Source organism: Theropithecus gelada, chromosome X (assembly GCF_003255815.1).
Source record: "Theropithecus gelada isolate Dixy chromosome X, Tgel_1.0, whole genome shotgun sequence".
Classification (NCBI taxonomy): Eukaryota; Metazoa; Chordata; class Mammalia; order Primates; family Cercopithecidae; genus Theropithecus; species Theropithecus gelada.
This window is the reverse complement of record NC_037689.1, coordinates 24,399,726-24,417,148: the sequence shown is the minus strand read 5'-3', so window position 1 is coordinate 24,417,148 and position 17,423 is coordinate 24,399,726. Positions and strand designations below refer to the sequence as shown.

Sequence of the window (17,423 nt, the reverse complement as noted above, 5' to 3'; positions counted from 1 at the left end):
CCGTCTTCCCGGGTGTGGGACAGAAAGTCATCCCTCTGCTCCCCGGGGACACACGCATGTCTGATTGCTTCCTCTGTCCTACTGTTGGTGTAAAAATGCAGATTCACTGGGCCAGATTGAGGCCCAGTGAGCTGTCCCTTTGCCCCGTCTCACATGTGTATTGAGTTTTCAGTGAAAGGCCCATCAAGGACTTAGAAGAATGCAACTAGTTGTCTCTTATCTTCCTCTGACCTGGAAGCCCCTGCTTCCAGTTGTCCCGCATTTCCAGATCAAACCAATGTACTTCTTACACATATTGATATCTCATGTCTCCCTAAAATGTGTAAAACCAAGCTGTGTCCTGATGACTTTGAGCACTTGTCATCAGGACCTCCTGAGGCTGTGTCACGGGCATGTCCTTAACCTTGGCAAAATAAACTTTGTAAATTGATTGAGACCTGTCTCAGATATTTTGGATCCACACAGTATTAATTAATAATTCAGGACTGCCATGTTAAAGGCATCAACATGGCTGGGTTTAAGCACAACATGAAAAACCAAAGTTGGAAAGAAAGCCTCCTCTTTGTCGGGCAAGCATCAGGAGATTGAGGCTTGAGTCATGGGGGGTCACCTCCCCAGCCTGAGCCTCACTTCCCCTCCTGTTGGGGTTCATGAGTCACTTTGCTGTGGGAGGGGCTGAGTGTTCACACTCTGAAGATGGCCCGTCTTAAAGGATCTCGTATTTTAAGTTTTTTCTTTCTTTCTTTCTTTCTTTTTCTTTTTGAGACGGAGTCTCGCTCAGTTGCCCAGTCTGGAGTGCAGTGGCGCCATCTCGGCTTGCTACAACCTCTGCTTCCCAGATTCAAGTGATTCTCATGCCTCCTCAGCCTCCCGAGTTGCTGGGACTACAGGCCACGACTAATTTTTGTATTTTTAGTAGAGATGGGGTTTCACCATGTTGGCCAGGCTGGTTTTGAACTCCTGACCTCAGGTGATCCACCAACCTCAGTCTACCAAAGTACTGGGATTACAGACGTGGCCCATCATGCCCAGCGGCGCATTTTAAGTCCTGATGAATTCTCTGGGAGGGAAGCCCACAGCAGTCTGTTTAACCAGGTGTTTCCCAAGTATGTTTCAGCAAGAAACACGTTCCCTGTGGAATTCCCATGAGTACCTTGCAACATTGCCATGATCTGTGGGACAATGGTTTTCCAAAGACTAGGAGGAAATAGTGGGAGAAAAAGGTGGGTGGTGTTTGGGATTTTCATCATGAAATGGGGAAAAAAGAAAGATAGCTGGCTAATGCAGTTAAGGGTGAGGTGGTATTTTTTGTTTCTGAGACAGTCTCATTCTGTTGCCGAGGCTGGAGTGCAGTGGTGCAATCTTGGCTCACTGTAACCTCCCTCTCCTGGGTTCAAGCGATTCTCGTGCCTTAGCCTCCCAAGTAGTTGGGATTATAGGCGCATGCTACCATGCCCAGCTAATTTTTGTATTTTTGGTAGAGACAGGGTTTTGTCATGTGGGCAAGGCTGTTCTCGAACTCCTGACTTCAGGTGATCCACCCTCCTCAGCCTCCCAAAGTGCTGGGAATCCAGGCGGGAGCCACCGCGCCCGGCCTGAAGTGTTGTTTTTCAAGTGGGTATCATCTCCCTTGGGTCTTGGTCTCTATTTTTAATGACTCCTTGTAAGAGGAGATCATTTTTGTCCATCTGAATGTGCTGTGTCTGCAATGAATGGACACGCTGTTAAGCTGGAAAAGTATAAAGCCAGAACAAGCTACCAGGAAGCTTCCAGAACCCCTCTTGATTTAGCCAGCCTCACGCTGCTCTGCCTGGCAAACATTTAGGTTTTTAAGGTTGTTGAACTGCTGATAACTTTAATGGCCAGAATCTATCTTTTCCTTTCTTCGTTTCCCTTTCTTTTCTCTTTCTCTTTCTCTCTCCCTACCACCCACTCTTCTCTCTCTCGTTCACTCTCTTTCTTTTTTTGAATTGCATATTTTTCAGTGAGTGTAATAAATCTGTGGAAAAAACTGTCTGCCAAATGTTAGAAAAAACGGAGAAACCAACTCTGAAATACATAAAGTGCACGGCACACGTGGAGTTTTGTGAATGGTTAAGCCAAAGGTATTTGGAGCACTGAACACAAGTGAGAAAAAGGACTTGTCTCGCAGCCTGATATGCTTTCTGTGATGATAATGCAAAGTGTTCTTTGAATATAAAACCGCCTTTGCGAAAATTATGACTGAGGAAATGAGGACAGTGAAAGAGGTCAGACCTAACCAGCTCCATCTTGCTTCTAACCTTTAAGCTGTCCTTGCTCTTTCCTGGGTGTAGGCCAAACTAGCCTTTGGAAGGAATTTAGTTCATGGTTTCACTCTGAAACAAAATTGATAATACCCCTTTCCCAAAAAGGCCCCCTGCTTGCCTGGGAACCAGTCTGCCTTTGCAGGACTAACAAATTAGCTACAAGGTTAGAAATGACAGTTTAGGGTTCATGCAGCCTCTGGCTGCGAGAGTCTGAACCTCCCCAAGTTTCTCCCGGGGGTAACATCACTATTGTGATGTTAAACCTAAGGTCAGTGCTTGAGATATTTTTGCAGCCCCCGCACTGGATGGATCAGCTGGTCCCATCCAGCCCCATAATCTGGCTCAACCAGGTCTGCCATCCACCCAGGAACAGAAAACAGCAAGAAAACCTCACTTCAACCCCCTATGGCTCCATCTCCAACCTGACCAATCAGCCCTCCCTGCTTCCCAAGCCCCTAGCCGCCAACTTATCCTTAACAACTCTGCTCCCCAGGTGTTCCGGAGACTGAATTGAGTCGTAATAAAACTCCGGTCTCCCTTAGAGCCTGCTCTGCATGAATGACTCTTTCTCCATTGCAATTCCCCTATCTTGATAAATCAGCTCTGTCTAGGCAGCCAACAAAGTGAACCAGTTGGGTGGTTACAAGTACATCTTAGTGGTTTCCAGATGTCAAAGCAAAGGGAAAATGAGATTGTTTCTGTCCACTGGACTTTCTTGCTCCCCCCAGTGAGGAAGGAAAGTACATTCCCAGTAAGGGAACTATTACACACATATTTCAAATGCAGCCAGGCTAAACCTGCTAGTAAATAAAACGGCAAACATCATGCAAGCAGACTGAGGAAGAGTTTCAGGCCTGCGGATTCTTACTTCCACCGCTGTTGGGATTCTCGGGCTGTGGGTAGGAAGGTGGTTTCGGCTTTGGGTAGATATCTGTGGAGAAAACGACATTGCACTGTTAGAGGAGAAAATTGTCCTTCCCTTAGGAGCAGCCTGCGGAAACAAGCACCTCAGCGTGACTGTCCACCTTGCAGTTTGTTCTCATTTGCTGCCCACGGTGTGTTTATAGATTGCCATTGTCTGCTTAAAAATCACTTTGCAGATAGAAAGCCTTGAATCCTGAAACTTAAAAAAAAAAAAAGAGGTGTCCGTTTTGTTACTAGAAGTTCGTTTCTATGGCCAGAAGCCAGTGTAGCTGTCTGCCATGACGGAGCAAGCCATACAAAAAAGAAATCTAAGAATTGTCGTGGAATACATTACTGACAGTCCAGCGCCTGTGATGAAAATAACACCAAACCTTCTGTTCCCGGACCAAACTGGGCTGCTATTTCTCACGGCCCAATAATGAAACACAGGTGAGCTGGGCAGGAAGCAAGTTTTTATTTCTGCAACCTGTTACAGGGAGAAGCCCTGGAAAGTATCACCAGACTAACTCAAAATTAGTTTTCCAGAGCTTATATACCTTCCAAGCTATGTGGATATACGTGTGTGCATTTATCTAAAGATATAAGTGATTAACTTCTTTTCATCTATAACTAAGGTGTGAGTCCTGAGGACCTTCCTCTGGAGCCTCAGTAAATTGACTTCATCGAAGTGGGTCCAGGTGCTGCGGTGATTACCCTTATCTTGTCTCCTGCTAAGTCACGGAGGTTTGGGGCGTTCCTTCAAAGCCCCAATAAGCTTGTTTGTGGAGGTCTGGGGAGTTTCTGCAGACCCCCAGTAAAACTTGTTTAATCCTAAATGGGTCCTGTGAAGAATTTCTTCATTATTTTGTCATCCTTTAAGGCCCAGGGAAGGCCTGGGAAAAACTCTTGGTGGGCTTTTGTTACCTTCCAGCCTTTGTATAAGGGCGCTGGCTTTTAATATTTAACCCGTCAGTCAATACTGAAACAGGTGTCGTGGGGGCCTGTGTTAGTGAGACCTGGCCTGCCACACTTCCACTTCTCAGTTTCCAAGTGCTCTCACTCACACACTGTGAAAGGAACATAAATCTTGGGGCCCCCAAGTCACTAAGCTAAAGGGAAAAGTCCAGCTGGGAACTGCTTAGGGCCTCTGCCTCCCATTCTATTCAAAGTCACCCCTCTGCTCACTGAGGCCACTGCGTATCTGATCGCCTCCTTTGGAAAGGCTCATCAGAAACTCAAAAGAAGGCAACTGTTTTGTCTCTCACCTGTTCGTGACCTGGAAACCCCCTCCCTGATTCCAGTCTTCCCGCCTTTGCTTCAAGTTGTTCCATCTTTCCAGACTGAACCAATATACTTCTTTTTTTTTTTTTTTTGAGACAGTCTCGCTCTGTTGCCCAGGCTGGAGTGCAGTGGCATTATCTCGGCTCACTGCAACCTCTGTCTCCCGGGTTCATGCCTTTCTCCTGCCTCAGCCTCCTGAGTGCCTGGGACTACAGGTGCCTGCCACCATGCCCGGCTAATTTTTTTTGTATTTTTAGTAGTGACGGGATTTCACTGTGTTAGCCAGGATGGTCTCGATCTCCCGACCTCGTGATCCTCCCGCCTCAGCCTCCCAAAGTGCTAGGATTACAGGCATGAGCCACCGCGCCCTGCCTCTAGGTGATTTTTTTAAACCACTCTTACTACAGGCTGGGCATAATGGCTCATGCCTATAATCCCAGCACTTTGGGAGGCTGAGGCATGAGGATCACTTGAGGCCAGGAATTTGAGACCAGCCTGCACAACATAGCAAGAACTTATCTCTACAAAAAATATAAATAAATAAGCAATAACTGGGTATGACGATGCATGCTTATCATCCAAGCTACTTGGGAGGCTGAGGTGGGAGGATCACTTGAGCCAAGGAGTTCGAGGCTGCAGTGAGTCATGATCATGTCACTGCACTCCAGCCTGCGCAACAGAGCAAGATCCCACCTCTAAAAGAAAAAAAACTTTATTACACAAGTGCGTGTGTGTGTGCGTTCATAATCAAGCTATAGTTTTCTTTGGTGCATGTTAAAATGGACATCAGTGTTGTCTTCCTTTGGTTACCTTTCCTCTGCCTGTCTTTTAAACTGCTTGTGATATTTTTGAGAGGTATTCCTACTGGTGCTAGAGACCCACTTCATTCGTATCAGCAGCACCATCGCCCCTGTTCCACGATGATGTCACTGGTGAGCATTTCATGTTCTTTCTTCTCTTATGAACAATGGGGCCACCAGCTTTCCCAGCTTTCCCCCATGCCCACGTGGTTGTGCTGTTGCTGTGTGTGCACCGCAAGCAGAATCAGAAGGGAGATATGCTCATATTCGGATGTCCCTGAAGGTCTCTTCAGGACTTTGACAGGGTTATAATCCCACCAGCGATTGGTCAGCTCTTGGGCTGTCTCAAATCGCCATTGCCACACCTTTAATTGACCTTTTTTTTTTTTTTTTTGAAATGGAGTTTTGCTCTGTTGCTCAGGCTGGAGTGCAATGACATGATCTCGGCTCACTGCAACCTCCGCCTCCTGGGTCCAAGCGATTCTCCTGCCTCAGCCTCCTGAGCAGCTGGGACTACAAGCCCCTGCCACCACACCCAGCTAACTTTTGTATTTTTGGTAGAGACGCGGTTTCACCATATTGGCCAGTCTGGTCTCAAACTCCTGACCTTGTGATCCACCCACCTCGGCCTCCCAGAGTGCTGAGATTACATGCGTGAGCCACCTTGCCTAGCCTAATTGACTTTTTTTTTTTTTTTTTTTAGAAAATAAAAGCCCAATTGTTTAAATTGATTTAAATTTAAACAGTGGCTTAAATTGACTTTCAATGACTATGTGTGACCCTGAGCATTTCTTACACACATCAGCTGGTCAACTGTGTAATTCCCTCTTCTTTGAATTTTTCTTTTCAGCAAATGCAATGATCATATCCCTCTTCTTTTAGTCGCCTTATAGTCGCTCTCCTCTATTTTCTTTTTCTTTTCTTTTCTTTCCTTTTTTTTTTTTTTTTTTTTTTGCTATCCGTCTGTTTTGGTAGGAGCTATCTATACACAGTTTGTGCTCTGTAACCAGAATTTCTGCATCTATAGATCCAACTAGTCTTGTATTGAAAATATTTCGACCGGGCGCGGTGGCTCACGCCTGTAATCCCAGCACTTTGGGAGGCCGAGGCGGGCGGATCAGGAGGTCAGGAGATCCAGACTATCCTGGCTAACACGGTGAAAACCTGTCTCTACTAAAAATACAAAAAAAAAAATTAGCCGGGCGTGGTGGCGGGCGCCTGTAGTCCCAGTTACTTGGGAGTCTGAGCCAGGGGAATGGCATGAACCCAGGAGGCGGAGGTTGCAGTGAGCCGAAATCGCACCACTGCACCCAGCCTGGGTGACAGAGCAAGACTCCGTCTCAAAAAAAAAGAAAAAAGAAAAAAAAAGAAGCAAATATTTCAAAAAATAAAATATAGCAATCCAATAAAAAGTAATACAAATAAAAAATAATAGCCAGGTGCCGTGGCTCAAGTCTGTAATCCCAGCACTTTGGGAGGCCGAGGCGGGCAGATCATGAGGTCAGGAGATAGAGACTATCCTGGCTAACACGGTGAAACCCTGTCTCTACTAAAAATACAAAAAACTAGCCCGGCATGGTGGCGGGTGCCTGTAGTCCCAGCTACTCTGGAGGCTGAGGCAGGAGAATGGCGGGAACCCGGGAGGCGGAGCTTGCAGTGAGCTGAGATCCGGCCACTGCACTCCAGCCTGGGCGACAGAGCGAGACTCCGTCTCAAAAAAAAATAATAATAAAATAATAATAATAATATAGTATAACAACTATTTGCATAGCATTTACACCGTATCAGGAGTTATGAGTAACCTAGAGATAATTTAAAGTATACCACAGGCTGGACCCTGTGGCTCACCCCTGTAATTTCAGCACTTTGGGAGGCCAAGGTGGACAGATTACGTGAGGGCAGGAGTTCGAAACCAGCCTGGACAACGTGGTTAAAACCCGTCTCTACTAAAAATACAAAAATTCGCTGGGAATAGTGGCGCATACCTGTAATCCCAGCTACTTGGGAGGCTGAGTCAGGAGAATCTCTTGAACCCGGGAGGTGGAGGTTACAGTGAGCCAAGATCACGCCACTGCACTCCAGCCTGGGCAACAGAGTGAGATTCTGTCTCCAAATAAATAAATAAATAAATAAAAATATACAGGAACATATACTTGCATTATATGCAAATACTGCACCATTTTATATCAGGAACTTCAGCAGCTGTGGATTTTGGTGTCTGCGGGGAAGAAGGGGTCTTAAAACTAATACCCCATGAATTCTGAAGGATGACTGCATTTTGCATATTAAACTTTCCCTGGTGATACGGGCAGGAAGGAGCCTCTTCCAGTTGACAGCTCATCTTTTGACATTTTTAGAGCCTGAAGTCAGAACATTATTATTATTATGGTTATTATTTTTAAAATGTAGGCATAGTCTAACCCACTTTTAAAGGTTATGCTTTTTTTTTTTTTTGTTTTTTTTTTTGAGATGGAGTCTCACTCTGTAGCCTCAGCTGGAGTGCAATGGCAGGATCTTGGCTCACTGCAACCTCCGCCTCTCAAGCTCAAGTGATTCTTATGCCTCAGCCTCCTGAGTAGCTGGGACTACAGGCATGGTTATGCTTTTTGTATTTTATCTAAGAAAAACTCCTAACCCTGAGGTTATAAGATATTTCCCTCTATTTCTCAAAAAAAAAAAAATTTTTTTCTTTTACATTCAGGTTTGTAATCCACCTGTAGTTCATTTTTAAGTATTACATGAGGCCGGGCGCTGTGGTTCACACTTGTAATCCCAGCACTTTGGGAGACCGAGATGGGCAGATCACCTGAGGTCAGGAGTTCGAGACCAGCCTGGCCAACTTGGTGAAACCGCATCTCTACTAAAAATGCAAAAATTAGCCAGGCGTGGTGGCACATGCCTGTAGTCCCAGTTGAGGCACAAGAACTACTTGAACCCTGGAGGAGAAGTTTGCAGGGAGGTGAGATCACACCGCTGCACTGTAGCCTGGGTGACAGAGCGAGACTCCGTCTCAAAAAAAAAAAAAAAAAAAAAAAAGTTTTGCATGAAGTTGAGATTTGATCACATATCATCCACAAGAACAGCCAATTGTCTCAGTCCTGCCTATGTGGAATTTGGTTTCTTCTCTCATTGTTTTATAACTGCGACCTGTCTCATATGCCAAGACACAATTTAGTCAGTCTGTTTCAAACCCTTCTGAACCTATGCATTGCTCAGTTTCTCTGTCTCTGAGCTATGGTTTTCATTTCTTTTTTTTTTCTTTTGAGACAGGGTCTCGCTCTATCACCCAGGCTGCAGTGCAGTGGCGTGATCATGGCTCACTGCAGCCTCAACCTCTCTTGGGCACAGGTGATCCTCCCACCTCAGCCTCCGGAGTAACTGGGACCACAGGTGCATGCCACCATGTCCAGCTAATGTTTTTTTAAATTTTTTTTAAAGATGGGGTCTCACTATGTTGCCCAGGCTAGTCTCAAACTCCTGGGCTCAAGAAATCCGCCAGTCTCGGCCTCCCAAAGCGCTGGGATTACAGGTGTGAGCCACCACGCCCAGCTCCACATCTTATTTCTTAATAACATTTCCATCTACAGATCCTGGTATTTCTGGGGAAATGCTTTTTAATATCTCACACTTAGATCTTTAAATTTCCACTTTTGACTTAACCTGAGGTGCAGGCTGGGTCAAGATTCCATTATCATTCAGAGAATCATTCTTTTAGTGTGAAGAACCTCTATTTGGGCCTCAAAGTTGTTTGCACCTCGAGGGTTATTTTGTCTGATTTTGCTAGCCCAACTTAGCTTTCTTTCTATTGGTATTTGCTTTGCGCATTTTTTTTTCCTAGCTATTTTCACCTTCCCTTGGGCATTTTGTTGCAAACACTTCTCTTGTAAATAGCATGAAACATTTTAAATTGCATAATCTAATCTCTTTTTACAGATTTATCAAATCATTGAACATCGAACAAAACTAAGGATACACTATTCCTACTATTTTATTTTACTTTTCTTCTTTTTTAACTCCTTCCTTCCTAACTTCCATTTAGTATTCAGTTTTTAATTTTATTATTATTATTTTTTTATTTTTGAGACAAAGCCTGGCTCTGCCACCCAGACTGAAGGGCAGTGGCGCAATCTCAGCTCACTGCAACCTCTACCTCCAGGACTCAAGTGATCCCCCCACCTCAGCTTCCTGAGTAGCTGGGACTACAGGCGCTCACCACGACACTTGGCTAATTTTGGTATTTAATTTTATTCTTCATTTTTTTGTATTTAATTTTATTCTTCATTCTTCATTTTCCTCCACTAGTTCAGGAGTTATATGTTCAATTTCTATTTTTAACAGGAACACTTAACCTTAAAATGTCAAAATCCAGCAACATCTAACTACTTTTACTCACTTCTTCCCTTTCTTATCCTCTCTGTGAAGGTAGCCTAATCTATAGAAATTAAGTTTCACTTTGTTGTTAACACCAGTTATTATTTTGTTAAACAGCTAACAATCACTTAGTTTTACCGGCTTGTTTCCAATGTCTTTGGCTGGCATTGCTGTTCGCATCCTGCTGTGCTATTCAGGGTGTGAATTTCTTCTTAAGGCAGAGCATCATTTGGAAGATTTTTCAGCAAGAATTGCAGAGCTCCTTGTTGGAAATATTTACGCTATCATCACTCTCCAACAGCAATTTAGCTGCATTTTCAATTCTTGCTTGATAGTGAACATTTCCTGAACAACCTATAAATGCCTGTCCATTGACTTGCTGACATCTCTCATGTCAGGAAGGCCGTCAAGGAGTCTGCTAGAAGTCTGGGAGTTATTTCTTTTTCTTTTTTCTTTTCTTTTCTTTTTTTTTTTTTTGAGACGGAATCTTGCTCTGTCACCCAGGTTGGAGTGCAGTGGTGTGATCTCGGCTCACTGCAACCTCCGCCTCCCAGGTTCAAGTGATTCTCCTGCCTCAGCCTCCCAAGTAGCTGGGATTACAGGCATGTGCCATCATGCCCAGCTAATTTTTTTATATTTAGTAGAGACCGGGTTTCACCATGTTGGCAAGGTTGGTCTCAAACCCCTGACCTCAGGTGATCTGCCCACGTCAGCCTTTCAAAGCACTGGGATTACAAGTGTGAGCCACCACCCCTGGCCAAAGGTTACCTTTTTAATTGAAAATAAATAAATAAATAAATTGAAGCAAAATTTACATATAATTCGCCATTTAAAAGTGAACAATTCAGGGGCATTTAGAACATTCACAGTGTTGTGCAGCCATCACCTCTGTGTACTTCCAGAACACTTTTGTCCCCCCAAAAAGAAACCTGGATTTTATCAAGCAGTCACTGTCCCTTTCCCCTCCAGCCCCTGGCAGTCACGACACTGCTTCTGGTTCTAGGGATTCGCCTATTCTTGAAATTTCATTTTCATAAAAATATACACTATGTGATTATTTGTGTCTGGCTTCTTTCTCTTTGTAAAATGTTTTTGAGGCTCAACCACTTTGTATCAATTTTCAGTGCTTCATTCCTCTTCAAGGCTAAATAGTATTCCATTGTGTGGATGGACCACATTTTGTGTATCCATTCCTTCCACTGATGAACATATGAGTTATTTCTGCCTTTTAGCTATAATGAATAGTGCTGCTGTGAACATTTGTGTACATATTTTTCTTGGAACCCTTGTTTTCAATTATTTTGAGTACATACCTAGGAGTGGAATTGCTGGTTCACAGAGTAATTCTATATTTAACTTTTTGAGAATCCACCAAAGAATTTGTTCACAGTGGCTGTACCATTTTAGACTCCCACCAGCAATGTACAAACATTGCAGTTTTGTCACATCCTTGCCAACACTTGTTATTTTCCATTTTAGATTTTAGCCATCTCAGTGAGTATGAAGTGGTGCTTCACTGTGGTTGTGATCTGCATTTCCCTAATCACCACATTTTGCTTTCAATATCTACTATCTGGTATAGTTTTTGCATCTTCTTCATACACCCCACAGTTCTGTAAAACATCCTCAACCATCCCTCCATAAGCATCAGTTCAAGGACATTGCCTCAGTTTTTCCCAGCCAAAGAGTCACTCACCTGAGTTTGGCTTCTTGGTGGGTTCTGTGAACAAAGAGAGAAAATAAATTCAATATGCATTGAAGATTCATCAGAAGCACAAAGAAAGGCCATGAATGCCCTGATGAAAGATGAAAAGGGAGTGACAAAGCAATACAAAGTAAATGATATGGACACAAATTCCATGTTGTATTCAGAAGAAAAGCAAGAAAACACCCTTAAAATCCATTCAAAAACAATCCACCCTTGAGGCTGTGAGGATGCCCACAGGATGGCCAAAGTAGCTGAGAACATCCAAGACAAGTAAGTGAGCTACCTGCCCGTAGAGCCACCATAGAGCTGGACGGTGGAGAGCGGGGCAGGGGGAGGCAAAAGAAAAGATGGAGAAAGACTTTCAGCTTCTAGAATGATGGCTTTTCTCACTTTCTTTCATTCACTCATTTATTCATTCAGCAAACATGTATTGTATGGATGTGGCTATCAGGTCAGGAGTGCTCAGGGTGCAGCCTGTGACCACCCTGCTCAGTGAACCTGGGTGTGCAGTGAGGGTGGGCAGACAGGGGCAGGAGGAGGTTTGAGGAAGATAAGTCAAAGGAGGTGGAGTCGGCCATGGCTGGGAAAATTGGAGCTTCAGGGCTGTGCAATGGCCAGACTTCTTCCAAACAGAGGAAACAGTGTATTTGAAAGCATGGTTCACATAACAGCCTCGCATTGCCTTGGTAGGAGGAAGCTGGAACACAGGGGTATACGTGTGGTGGGGGCATTCACTGGGGGTGCAGAGACTGCAAAAAGGAGAGTCTGAAGCTCCAAAGGGGACATACGATTTCGCATGTCCTGTATTTTAATTGAAGGTTTCCCATCGCCTTTTCTCCTTCCTGCCACCTCCCTCTCCCTTCCTGCCCTCACTTCTTCCTTCTTCCTCTGCTTCCCTCCTTCTCTCCTTTCTTCCTTCCCTCTCTCCTTTTCCCCCTTCTTCTTTTCTTCTTCCCCACCCTCCTTTCTTCCTTCCTCCCCTCCATCCTTTCTTCTCTCCCTCTCTCCTTCCTTCCCTCCATCCTTCCTTCTTTCTTTTCCTTCTTCTTCCTTTCTTCCCCCATCTGTCTTTCTTTCCTTCCCCCGCTCCTTTCTTCCTTTCTTCCCTTCCTCCTTCCTTCCTTCCCTCAGTCTTTTCCTATCTCATCTCCTTTCTTCTTCCTTCCTTCCCTCCATCGTTCCCTTTCTCCTCCCTTTTCTTCCCTCCTTCTTTCCATCCTTTTTTCCTCCCTCCCTCCCTCTTTTCCTCCCTCCTTTCATTGTTTCCTTCTCTTTTCTTGCTTCTCTTCCTTTTCCCTTCCTTTCTCCTCCCACCCTCCCTCCCTCTCTCCCATCCTTCCTTTCTCCATCTTCTTTTTAAAATGTAAAATTATAAAGATTTTTTAAAATAGTGATACACTCACAGAGTTTCTTAAAGCCCAAGCAGTATAGACAGTGAAAAGCGAATACCCCACAGTCGCCATACAGGTGACTGTGGTTCCTGTGCACTGGGGCTTCCTTCCCATATGGAAGGGCTGTGGATGAGCAGGCACATGCCTGCCCATTCATGGGGGGCTCTTGGCAGCAAAATGATGCATTCAAAGATGTGTTTGCAGGCACTGACAGTCTTCTAGGTGAGCAATGAAAAGGTAGTAACAGGTGAGTGGCAAGGAAGTTTATTTCTGTGATTTTTAAAAAATCAACATGAAACTCACATATCATAAAATTTGACATTTTAAGGTGTACAATTCAATGGTGTTTCATATTTTCACAATACTATACAATCACCACCTCTATCTGTTCCAGAACAGTTTCATCCCCCCAAAAGGAGACCCCATAACCACGAGCAGTCCCTCCCTTTTCTCCCCTCTTCAAGCCCAACCATCGCTAAGCCACTTTCTGTCTCTCTGAATTTGCCTGTTCTGGATATTTCATATTAATGGGATCCTACACCCTGTGGCCTTTTGTGCCTGGCTTCTTTCACGGAGCACATTTTCAAGGCTCAGGTAGTATGTATCCGAACCCCTCTTCCTTTTTACAGCCAAATAATATTCTGTTGCATGGAGGGACCACATTGCGTTCATTCATTCATCTCCTGATGGACAGTTGTGTTGTTTCCACCTTTGGCTTATTGTGAAGATTGCTGCTGTAAACATGGGTACACAAATATCTGTTTGAGTCCCTGCTCCCAATTCTCTTGGGTACCTGTCTAGGAGTGGAACTCCGGGGTCACATGTCAGTGATCTTCCATATCAGTAACATGTCTTGTTCTGTATCTGAGCCTACCAGCCAGCCCGTCCTTTACTATTGCACAGGGTTCTCTTGCAGCTATGCCTCATTCTTTGTCCAAACCAAATGCTGGTGCTACACACTCGGTCTGAATTTTGGAGAAAATCCCCCAATGCTTCCAAAGTGGTTGCAACCACACACCTGCCTCCAACTCCCACCCCTCAGTCTGCCTTGACAGGGTAAGATTCAATCTTCATCTTTTCTAACTTGATGGGAGAAATGGCAACTTCATGTTGGGGTGGGTCATTACATTTTCCTGTTGCACAGACAACAATTTTGTATCTGCTTTGTAGGATCATTATTAGCAAAAACATCACTGTGCGCAGAAAACTGGGAGAGAGATGAGTTCCTATTATCTTGTTGTCGGCTTTTTAGGATCAGATCTGGTTATCATTCTCTCTTCCTCCAGCAAACACCATTATGTAACTGCCCTGGTCGACCAGTTGTTCCCAATGCTAAAGCCCAATGGAGTCTTCCTCTGTGTACATAAAAGATTATTTTTCTTTCACTATAAATGTTTGAATCTCAATTAGACTGTCTGCCTCGAGCAGGACTTTCTGCAGGGTCCAGGATGCATATTTTCAGCATTCTGGTCAGTCAGAAATGTTCCAGCTGACCTTGAACTGATAAAACACAGAATGGGAAGATTCCAGGTCCTCAGTACCCTGGAGAAGAAAAACTCACAGCCCCATGAGTGAAAGTAATCAGACAAGCTGATGGGAGAACAGAATGAAGTGTGCTCTGGGAGGAGAGATTGGAGGCCATGGATTGGGACCAGGGTGTAGGACAATGAGGGACATGAAATGAAGTGTAAGAAAAGCAGAAACTGGGCCGGTCATGCTGGTGCACGTCTGTAATCCCAGCATTTTGAGAGGATTGCTTGAGCCCAGGGGTTCAAGACCAACCTCGGCAACGTAGTGAGAATCCGTCTCTACAAAAAGAAAAGAAAAGAAAAGAAAAGAAAAAGCTTGGCATGGGGGCACACACCTGTTGTTCCAGCTACTTGGGAGGCTGAGGTGGGAGGATCACTTGAGCCGGGAAGTTGAGGCTATGTGGTAAGCTATGATTGCAACACTGCACTCCAGCCTGGGCAACAGAACGAGACTCCCATCTCAGTAAAATAAAGTAAAATAAAATAAAATAAAATAATAAAATACTAGCATATTCCTAAACCACAGGTTTAGAAGCACAGACCTACCAAGAAATGAGTCTGAGACATTTAGAGAGTGTGTAAATATTTGTCTCGAGGCGTTTGTAATCTCCCACGAAGAACAGAGCTCTCAACACCAAGACATTCCCAACACTGGCCCAATCCAACCCCAAAGTAACTATACAGCTGATGCTGTTAGATCCAAGCTGAAAAGAGAAGGCTCCCCTTGAAATATCGGCACTTACCGGGGTCATCAAGGGCGTCTGCCAAGTCAAAGTCTCTTTGACCTATTGGGAGCAAACAGGGCATAAGTCACCCCATGATAGAAAAGCCAGAATCCCCCTTGTTCCTCACCTCATGCTGCTCCCCTCCTCCTGCAAGCCTAGGGTCACCCAGAGCACTAAAACTAACCTGACTATGAGCTACGTGGGAGATGCAACCACCACCTCCACCTAGTCCCAGAACATACTCATTACCCAAAAGAAGACCTGTGTCCCCATTCAGCAGTCACTTCCCCTTCCGCCTCCCCAGCCCCTGACAACCACTAATCCACTTTCTGTCTCCATGAATTGTCTGTTCTGCGAATTTCGTGTAAATAGAATCCTACAATATGTGGTATTTTGCGCCTTGCTTCTTTCACTGAGCATGATGCTCTTGAGTTGCATTCACGTTGCAACTTGTGTCAGAGCTTCATTCCTGCTCATGGCCAGGAAACTTTGAAGGAAGCCTCTCTCCAAGCACATAGACTTCTCTCCTGGACTCTGGACTGTACCACTCACAGCTTAGAACTGGCATTTCCTGCCCCCCGCCCCCCACCCCACACAGAGTCTACGTTGAGAGGGGCTGCCCTAGAAGAAGGTGAAGCATAACAATGTGAGGATCCTGGATCCCTGAGAGACTATATGGAACATAGGACACCTTTGCCACCTCACCTGGTTGCAACACAAAAAAGAAACAAACTTTTCATTCTTTGGGGGATGTTTGTTACAGCAGCTAGCCTACGCTGACAAATACAGGGTCAGGAAGCAACCTCTGTGGACAAGCTGAGGTTCCTACCTGATCCAAAAGCAGTTAACCTAATGAATGTGTCTGCAGCAGAGAGAAGAGAACATTCACATCTTTGTGACTCATCATTAAAAACACACTGCAGAATTTGTGAGGATGAAGAGTCCCTCTTGCTGACACATATGCACACCTTGCTCTTATTCCTCCCTTGCCCCCTGCCAGTACTAACCTTGTAGAGAAAACACCACCAGAGAATTTATCAGGAAGTAGAGGATGCAGCCAGGAGCACATTGAATCAGCAGTTACTATGCATTGAGTTCTGTTGCAATAATACCAGGCACCCAAGCATCTCATCCGCCCACCCGAGGATGTTGGTATGACCAGCATGCATATTTCCCAAAGGAAGAACCTGAGGTTCCGGGACGTTCAGGGCAAGGCAGGAGCAGAGTCAGAATCTGCAGAATTGTCCAGGGGGGACAACCTCTCACTCAAACACTAAGCCATGGAGGAGACTAAGCCTGGGGGAACCAGGTGAGCCCTCGGTGCTGGCTCTCCCCTGCTCTGATGTCTGTCTCCCTCCCAAAAATCTGTCTGCCTGGGTGATGCTTGCTCTGTGGGAAGGTTCAAGGGCTCCAACATAGATTCGTACAGCCTGTGGCATGGCTCCAGCCAGATGCCACCCAGGCAGGTTTGCAGCTCCTCGTGGAGGTAATCAGGGCCTCTCCAGAGCCGAACGTGCATCCCCAGACAGGAGCCCCCAATCAGGACAGAGTCACAAACCTTGGAGGGAAGGGGGACTCTGAGCCCAGGGCACACACAGCAGCTGCCCCTGGGCCCAGACTGGAGGCTGGGAGCTGGTGGTGCCATCGCAGGTCAAATCCCACACAGCCATTTCTCTCAAACTCTGGGTGCCCCACGTCCCTCTCAGATGATGTTCTCTGCTGCCAGTGATCACTGCAGGCTCGCCTTGAAGAACAACCCAGCCCTTCTTTGCTCCCTCCAGCATTCTCCCTATTTGTTGTTGTTTTCTTTTTGTTTGTTTTGTTTTTAGATGGAGTCTCGCTCTGTCGCCTAGGCTGGAGTGCAGTGGCACAATCTCAGCCCACTGCAACCCCCACCTCCTGGGTTCAAACGATTCTCTTGCCTCAGCCCCCTAAGTATGTGGGATTACAGGTGCATGCCATCACACCCAGCTAACTTTTGTATTTTTAGTAGAGACAGGGTTTCACCATGTTGGGCCAGACTGGTCTCGAACTGCTGACCTCAAGTGATCCGCCTGCCTTGGCCTCCCAAAATGCTGGGATTACAGGCGTGAGCCACTGCACCTGGCCTCCTCCAGCTCTCTTGGTCATCATGGTCCAAGCTGCTCAGACTGGGCTCGGGGACAGGAGCCGCCTCAGCCTCTTGGATCCGTGCGACATCTCCCGTCCAAGGCTGCCAGCAGTTCCAGTCAAGACACCTGTCCAGGACCCCAGAGTTAAGCGTCTTGGCTATGCACACACCCTGAGAATTTCCATTCCAATCTGTGTTCACCGTTGACCAATATCTTTCACTGCGTTGTATCTCGGCCCATCCCAGCAATTCCAGGCATCCCCTCAGCAACTACTTAACAATCTCCTCCCAATCCGTGTACCCGGCCACTCCCTGCT

At 45.6% G+C, this 17,423-nt stretch overlaps 1 protein-coding gene across 4 annotated transcripts in view; it reads right to left on the bottom strand.

The window, feature by feature from the left end:
- Nucleotides 1–17,423, bottom strand: part of XG (Xg glycoprotein (Xg blood group)) — a 66,012-nt gene that overhangs the window by 29,975 nt on the left and 18,614 nt on the right. For 3 of the 4 annotated variants that reach the window (XM_025373599.1, XM_025373601.1, XM_025373600.1), the window contains exons 2-4: nt 15,015–15,056; nt 11,340–11,363; nt 3,157–3,219 (exon numbers count right to left, since the gene is read on the bottom strand). In XM_025373599.1, the coding sequence (XP_025229384.1) occupies nt 3,157–3,219; nt 11,340–11,363; nt 15,015–15,056 (129 nt within the window). Of the gene's footprint in view, nt 1–3,156; nt 3,220–11,339; nt 11,364–15,010; nt 15,057–17,423 lie in introns of all 4 variants that reach the window. The other variant, XM_025373602.1, reaches the window with a different exon arrangement.